This window comes from Panthera leo, chromosome E3 (assembly GCF_018350215.1).
Source record: "Panthera leo isolate Ple1 chromosome E3, P.leo_Ple1_pat1.1, whole genome shotgun sequence".
Lineage (NCBI taxonomy): Eukaryota > Metazoa > Chordata > Mammalia > Carnivora > Felidae > Panthera > Panthera leo.
The window spans coordinates 39092760-39100917 of NC_056694.1; the positions used below are offsets into that span (position 1 = coordinate 39092760).

The 8158-nt window shown below is 60.5% G+C and overlaps 1 protein-coding gene across 1 annotated transcript; it reads right to left on the minus strand.

The window, feature by feature from the left end:
- Positions 1–24: 24 nt before the first annotated feature.
- ATP6V0C (ATPase H+ transporting V0 subunit c) lies at positions 25–5056 on the minus strand. Its single transcript, XM_042922231.1, has 3 exons — positions 4822–5056; positions 908–1091; positions 25–758 (listed from the first exon to the last, which is right to left on the minus strand). The coding sequence occupies exons 1-3, from the start codon at positions 4898–4900 to the stop codon at positions 554–556; spliced, it is 468 nt and encodes a 155-aa protein (XP_042778165.1). The 5' UTR covers positions 4901–5056; the 3' UTR covers positions 25–553.
- Positions 5057–8158: the final 3102 nt, after the last annotated feature.

Sequence of the window (8158 nt, forward strand, 5' to 3'; positions counted from 1 at the left end):
CCACACAAGCGGTCCACACAGGCGTCCAGTCACAACCGAGAACTTTATTGGACACGGCTCGGCTCCAGGACCTCGCAGGCCCAGCACACTGGCCCGCGGCCCCCGACAGCCAGGGCTGGAGGAGGGTGGTTCGATCCAACGAGTCTCGGAGCAAACGGCAACCCCACAACGCAACACTCGACCTAAGATTACTATATAGTTGGGGACGGAGGGCTGCTCCACAGACGTATGAACAGATCAAATCTTTATAAATAAGAAACATCCAGTGAAGAGAAAATGACAACTCTAATTCACCCTTCTACAGAGCGCTCTAGGGCAGATGAGTGGGGGCGGCCGGAGGCCCGGATGGGGAAGGAGTGGGCCCGGATGTCCACGGCACGGGGCGGGGCGGGGGCGAGGCCGGGGTAGCAGACAACGGGCACTAGGACACTGCGCATTTACAAGACCGACTACTGGGGGGGCGGCGGCCCCGTGCGTGTGTGTCAGGCTGTTCATTTCGGAATGAGGGGTGGTCTTTACATCGTGTTCTGTGGCTGGTGCGCTCGGAGAGGGGCTACTTTGTGGAGAGGATAAGGGCAACGATGAGACCGTAGAGGCCGAGCACCTCGGCGAAGATGAGGATCAGGATCATGCCCACGAATAGCCGGGGCTGCTGGGCAGTGCCACGCACACCAGCGTCCCCCACGATGCCAATGGCAAAGCCAGCTGCCAGCCCGCTGAGGCCCACGCTCAGGCCAGCACCCAGTTGGAGGAAACTCCTGGGGGAGAGAAGACACCGGACAGACGTCAGCCACCTGCCAGGGGAAGCAAGTCACCAGCCCGACGCCCCCTCCCCAGCCCTCCCAGCCCCGGGCGGTGGCCTCCCCCGAGGCAGGACATGACCTATGGGGAGGGGCCCGGCACTCACCTGTAGAGAGTGATGCCATCATTCAGGGAATTAGCGATGAGGACAGCCACCACCAGCCCGTAGATGGCGATGATACCAGCCATGACCACTGGGATGATGGACTTCATGATCAGTTCTGGCCGCATGACAGACATGGCCGCGATGCCAGTGCCACTCTTGGCTGTACCGTAGGCGGCACCCAGGGCTGTGGGGAGGGGGCAGGAAAGGCAAGGTGAGCTCAGAGCACCTTGGGCCAGGACCCTGGGGGTAGTAGCTGTGGCACGGCCGAGAGACGCCGTAAGTCATCACCGACAAGGTGAGATGAAGCCGGCACCCGGCTCAGGGCAGGAGGTGGCCCTCGGGGGCAAGAGCTACAGCTGGGCACGCAGGGAGCTCAGGCAGCTGTCTCCTTCCTCCAACAGAGGCCCTTAACGGCTGTCCCGCCTGTCTGGGCTCCTGCTCCGCTGTTTAACCTTGGCCCCAACCTCCCAGAGACCCCAGTACAGCTGCCCACGGCCTAAAAGGTGGAGCTCTGACAGGCCCAGCAGAGCAGCCCAGTCACATGGAGAGAAAGCTGAGGGCATCCTCAGGCACACAGCAGGACTAGGCTCTCAAGTCTGGAAAGAATCCTCTCTGCCATCACCCAGGTGGACCATGAGGCCTCGACAGACCTCCCAGAAGCACGCCTGCGTGCACAGAGGCCTTGGGCTCACAGAAGCCTAGATTTCCACCCCCCCAAGACCTCCAGCAATGAAGCGTGGGGGAACGGGAGGACGCCCGGTCTCCTCTGATGGTACTCCGCCTCCTCTTGCCAGGGTGTGCTGCCTTCCTCCAATCTCCCTTCTCCTGGCCTCCACGCATGGAGTAACTTGTGCACAGAATAGAGCCACAGCGGGCCCAGGTGGCTCTTCTGACTCCTGCCCTCCAAGGTCTTGCTGCACTGCTTGAGCAAAGGATAACATGGCTCATGGGTTTCAGAAAAGATGTGGACACTCTTGACCATTCCTCTGCACGTTTTATTCACCTATCTGGGCCACAAAAATGCCTCCTCTCTGTGTTCATCACTGAGCAGGGAGGAAGTCAGAGGAGCTCTGGCTTCCCGGGGCTCCAAGCCCGGTGAGGAAACACACATGGCCCCTCCAAGCACAGCAACACGTTCTAGAAGAGTGGGGAGGCCCGTGGGAGTGGGGGAAGGGCTCCATAGAGAAAGTGACGTTTGAGGAAGAGGCTTGAGTGAGCAAAAATGATTGCAGACTGCACGCACGAATGGAGACGTCCCCCAACGAGGCATCACACTGGGAGCTAGCAGAAAGAGAAAAGAAGTAGGGGTGGCAGCAGAGGGATTTCCACTCCAACACCACCACGCCTAGACACTCAGCACCTTTAACCTGGGGCTCAGGGCTGGTCTTCACGAAGCTCTTCCGGCAACTCTCCTGGTTGCAGTGCATTCTGGGGGCTGCTACTGCAGGCCCCGCACCACATCGGGCTATGTCAAGTGCATGCAAGGAGCCAGTGCCATGGTTTGTCACTCAAGCAGGAGAGCACAGGCGATGAGTGTCACTGAGTAAGGCTGTCACTGAGTAAGGCACCGATTACTGGGAAGTTAGCATCCCAGGTAGCAGGACACGGGCAGAGGTGGAAAGTGAGCGGGGCCCTTCTCTAGAAGGCAGCAGGGAGATCGTGTGGCTGAGGGTGGGGCCGCCACGACAGGAACAAAGGGAAGAAACAGGGCTGACCATCAGGATGGAAAAGCAGCCTGGCCTGGGCAGCAGCAGGTGTCCCGGAAAACCCTGGATGCCAGCTCTGGAGGCCAAGCCTCACCAGGTCCCAGATCGAGCAGGGAACAGAAAGTGCAATCAGGAGGCAGTTCCAAGAACAAAGCACCAAACGCAGGGTGCCTGCCAGCAGGGAGGAAGTCAGAGATTACGGTAAAGGAGCAACTGACAAACTTGTGGAAGACTTGATGAAGAAAGAGTTGACAGGACTTCTGTCACAAGAAAAAAGGGGAAGCAGGAAGGAGATCGGGCCCCACAGGAGCAGGCAGCACTAATCCTCAGGGGCCTGGGGCAACAAAAAAGCCCTAGACCAGTGATACCCTGTTCTCAGTAACTTCCAGAGACCTGCTTTCTGATCAGGCTCCATCTGAAAGTATCAAGTTAAGTTCCAGAAAAGGAAGAGATGTACCTGATGACTAGAGCAGGCCAGGAGCTGGGTACAGAAAAAAGGCCCAAGGGGCAAACTCAGGGCTTCGGGAACAAGCAATGGCAGCCAGAATTCAAGGAATTCTGGGGCGGGAATGTCTTGTTTTGTTCACTGATGTTCCCCTGTGCCTGGCACACAGTAGGAGCTCACTCGACATTTGCTGAATGAACGAATGACAGCCATAAATAACAACGCACACATGGCCAGGCACAGTAGAATCTCAAGAAGTGTGGAGGCAAAGAGCAGAAAAGGGGTGGGGGGTTACAGCAGCCTGTCCGTCCAGAAGTGCTGGAAAGCAGACAGCCCCTTAAGATGTGGAAAGAGCAGGGTTAGCTGGGAGAGAAGGGGAAGTCCAGATCACTTCTCCCACCACAAATGACCCCTTATGTGCACGTGATGGGAAGGGCAGGGTAGGGCTCACTCAGTAACTCATGACTGGCAGACAGGCCCAGGCAGAGGGTGGCCCTCAAGACAGCAGAGTCCCCAAGCCCCCACCTCACAAGTGTTTACAGACAGCACAGGCTGTTTGGAGTTCAAACCCGCCACATACTTGCACAGGGAGCCTCCCCAGCCCACCAGGTAGGGTGGGGCAGGGCGGGGTCATCCAAACCAAAAACCAGACCTACCTAAGGAGGCCCAGAGGAGACCAGGCCAGACCAGTCTACAGGCTTGCCGCAGACTAGGACTCACCTTCCTGGGTCCCACATTCTTGGGCCTGGCCCACGTGCCTTTCTCTCAGGTAGACCAGTTTTCACCGAATTCAACACCCATTACCGTCAAGACCTAACTTCAAAAGCAGGGTGCCATCAAGAACCTGGAAGGCCCCTTCTCTTTGCCTAGGGGAGCCCTCCCAATTTCGGACCTGGGAAAAGGGAAGTCATTCATTCATTCATTCATTCAGGCCTGAACCAGACGACTCCCTCCTAAGGACAAAGACCCAATATGACACTCTATGCCACTCTCTCATTCACCCAGAAGTAGACCCCCGACAGGCGTGCACACACATAGCACTGATGCTGGCCTGCTTCCCAAACACCCGTCCTTCGCCCTTAGCCTGTCCAGACCCCTGCCCCATTCCACACAATCCTAGCCCTGGGCTCCTGCCAGCTGTCAGGACCAACCCCTCTGCCCCATTTTCCCAAACAACCCACACATCCCACAGGGCTACGGGGAAACAGTGACAGGCCGTAACCGGAAGCACCTGCCTCTGGGTACAGACCCACCTGACCCCCGTCGGGGGCGGGCCGCCACAAGGGCGAGAGCTGTGTACCAAGGAGGGGAGCGCCAGGGCCTCATCCCCCGAAACCCCGCCGAACAGGGGGAGCTTCCCGAGGTGTGATGTCACACCTGCCCGCAGGATGGCGGTGGGGGGTGCGGAGCAGGCGCAGGACCGCGCGCCCCCACCCCAGCCTCCCTCCCGCCTCTCCTAGGGCTAAGATGGCAGCGGCGCCGCCGCCCCACCCCCGCACCTACACTGACGGCGGCAGGGCTGCCGGCCCAGGATCCCCGGGAGACCCGTGAGACCCGCACCCCCGCCCAGCCCGCAGGCCCTGCGACCCGCAGCCCTCGGGGCCCCGACCCCCGCCCGCGGTCACATGAGGCTCGGGACCCCCCCAACAGCTCGGAATTACGTCAGCGTGACGTCACACCAAGAACCCTAGGGCGACGCGGGCATAAGCTCCGCGAGTCCCGGCGCCCCCAGCCTCCCGAGTCCCTCCTGCCTCGGCGCTCACCGCTGAAGACCATGGCGGCCGAGGCGCCCATGACCGCGAAAAAGGAGGCGTACTCGGGGCCGCCCTTGGCCTCGGACATGTCTGCGGGTGGGGAGAGGGCGAGCTCAGCGGGCCAAGACGGGGGCGAGGACGGGCCGGGCACGGCAAGCGAGCGCAAGGAGAGCAGTCAGGCGGCTGCGAAGGCGACCCGGCCCGTCAGCGGCTGCGCTCTAAATACCAGCACCGCAGAACAAAATGGCGGCCGCAGCCGTGTCACATGACCCGGGCTCCGCCCCTGCGGGCTATACCACTTCGTGCAGGCGGGGGGCGCCACGGCTTGGTACGCCCTAGCGGCCCTCTGACTGCTCCTGCACCGTGCCGCCGCCCAAGCGACCCGGACTCAGGCGTTCCGCCCCACCTCGGCCTCCGCGGACGCGGAGCCGGGCGCTGGCAGCTTCTCGCACCCCTTGGCGTTGGGCCCGTCCGGCTCCCGGGCGGGGGCGGGGCGGTGACCCTCGTATTAGCATATGGGGCGGGGCGTGGGGTGCCCCGCCTCCTCTGCGGCTGCGAGGCGCCAGCTGGTGCGGCTTTCCTTTACGTTCGCCGAGTGGATTCGGCGGCGAGGTTCTCGCGGCCTTTCTCCGGGCACCCGGGACCGAGGTCTCCCCGGGAAGTCTTCATACTTCAGACGGAGTATGAACAGACGGAGCCGAAATCCCAAGGCCTGGGCGTCGGCCTTTTCTTCTGCTCCAGTCCCCAGGAAAGCCCCTACCCCACCTGTGAACTCCTGGCCTCTCCTCGCAGCCCTCCTGTGCCCCCAGGTCGCCCCACCCCGACCATGTCCCCAGTCTCCTCCAGACACAGACCTACCGGCCCCCGTCCCAGCTAATGGTGACTTCTCTCCTGGCTTCTGAGGAAGAGGAGCCCCCTTCCCTGCATCTGTCCCCTCCTTTGCATCAGGGACCCAGCCTTCAGTTGGGGGGCTGTCTCTACCCCCTCAAGATGTAAGCCTGGCTGGTTTGAAACCCTGTCAGTGCTGCGACCTGTGGATGATTCCCCAGATTTCTGCATATTCTGGGATCCATTTCCTCCAGCCTGTCCTCACGCAAAGCTGACACCTGCAGGGCTGCATTTATTTCTGGAACAACAGCCAGTGGTTCCTTCCCATTCCACCTGGCAGCTTGGCCTGGGGTTGGAACTGTCCTGCTGATCCCATGAGGGGTTATCGGCACCCCGACTGGCCGCCTTCTCTCTCCCCACCAGCTGTGGTTCCCTTTGCCCTCTTGTTCCTTGCCTTTCAGAACTACCTGGTCCTTGGTCTTCCTTGAGCTCCTGGCCCTGGTCCCAGCACTAAAGGGTTCTCCCCGGAAGTCCTGGGTGGCAGCCTTCTCCATGTGGGCAGTGTGGGGTCAGCACCTCTGCCCACCGCCCCACCGGACTCAGCTCCACCTTCCACAACAGCTTCCCTGTGGCCCCTTCCCATTGGCAAGACTGGGTCCTCCACCATGCCAACTGGCAGCCTGCAGATGTGTCTGGTCTGTCCTGTTTCAAAAGGGAGGAGGCTGCCGTACCCCCGGAGGCCTCTCCACCTTCCTCCGCCACCCTCTTCCCAGACTCTGACTTCTGCAAAGAGAAATCTTCACTCGGTGTCTCCACTTCACCCGCCCTCCCTCCCAACCCCTTGCCTTTGCCAAGGTCACCTGGGACTTGCCGTTTCTCTAAGCTGAGAGGCGTTTGTCAGGCTGTATGGGGGGGGCCTCTTTGCTGCATGGCCCGCTGCCCACTCCACCACACCCTCTCCTCTCTCTCCAGCTCACCTCCGACAGCCCGACGCCCTCATTCCTTCTTCCTGGGGTCACAAGGAGGACCAAGGACAGGCCCAGGCCCCGCAGCAGCCTGGCGTCCCTGCAGGTGTCTGGTGAGCCCAGGGTTCCCGCCGCCCGCCCTACCCCTGGGCGGTCACGTCCAGCATCTCGCACCGTTCTGTCCCAGCCCTGATGGCACCCAAGTGCCTGCCACAGGCCTGCCCCTCACAGCTGCAGGCATTTAGGGTGCAGGCCAGGGAGCCAGTGCTGGCTGGGGAGTGTGCAGGGGGAGACTTCAGACCAGAATTCCTCCGCCAGGAAACCACGCAAACACCCAGAGGTGGGCAAAGCACGCCCCCGCCCCCCGCCCCCCGTGTGGCTGAAATCCTAAGACCCAGGGTGACAGTTCCCTCCTTGGGCTCAGGGAGTATGTCATCGATGCTCACTGTCGTCTCATTTTCTGCGCAGGGTGAGGGGTCACACCAGGTCTCTGGGGGGGACTGCTGACACCTCCAGCCAGCACGTCTCAAAGTGAGCTCACCCCACCCCCACCTGCTTCCACTCTGTTATTTCCATTTCGGGCAAAAGACGCTCAAACCAGCAGCCTTGAGTCACTCCACTGCTCACTCTTCGTTACTCACCGAGCCCCGAGCTTCTGCTGCTTCCTGGCCGCTAGCTCTGCCCCGCCACCACCCCCCCCCCCCGCCCCCCGCCACCGCACCTCCCTCGGATCGGGCCTTCCCTCCTGGCCTGGGTCTCCTCACAGCCTCTAACCGGGTCCACCTGCTCAGTCTTAACCTCCCTCCCCGCAGTGCATTCCTCACCCTGAAGCCGCAGGATCTTTCTAACTGGCACACCTGACCAGTCTCTCCATTCCTGGAATCCTTCCTGTCGCAGGCTGGACCCTTTGGCGGTCCCCTCCCTCTTATCGCCAGCTCCAACCGCCTCCCCCCCCCCCCAATCTCATCCCAACTGCTGCTCCTTCCTCCCCTGTGCCCTGAGCCTGTATCCCTCTCTGTACCAACTGCTCTCCTTCCCTTCTTGCGTAAGGAGTGCTACTCGGATCTTTAAAACACCACCTCCTCCAGGAAGCCCTCCTGATCTCTCTTCCTTCCTTCTCAGACCGTTTCTTCATCCCTCACACTCCATCATTATTTTTTTTTTCACTCACTACCTCCTCTACTGAGGGTCGCTGTGCCTCTTTTTCTGTATCTCTGATCCCTGGTAGGGTCTCTGGCACATAAAGCTAATGTTTAGTGGTCACCAAGTGTCCTAAGCCACGGCTGTCCTAAGCCTTTTTAGGGTATTATATAATCCTCATAAAGACCTTTTGAGGAAGATGCCACCATGACTCTCATTTTGTGGACAAGGAAACGGGCCTAGGAAGGTCAAACTTCTTGCCCTGGTCAGCCTGCTAGAGAGGAGTGGAATTGAAACTCCAACTCCTGGCTGGGCCGAGCTGGTGTGGCTTTCCTCCTCCTCTCGTCTCCTCACAGGGGCTCAGGGAGCATCCAGTGATCAGTGAGAAGGCCAGAAGGGACCCAGGGCACTTT

Bases quoted from the DNA above. Each gene is read 5' to 3' on its own strand.
- ATP6V0C (XM_042922231.1), bottom strand. From the start codon at position 4,900: ATGTCCGAGGCCAAGGGCGGCCCCGAGTACGCCTCCTTTTTCGCGGTC. The intron at 1,092-4,821 runs GTGAGCGCCGAG...CCCTCCCCACAG, and splicing joins GGCCGCCATGGTCTTCAGCG to CCCTGGGTGCCGCCTACGGT. The intron at 759-907 runs GTGAGTGCCGGG...TCTCTCCCCCAG, and splicing joins GATGGCATCACTCTCTACAG to GAGTTTCCTCCAACTGGGTG.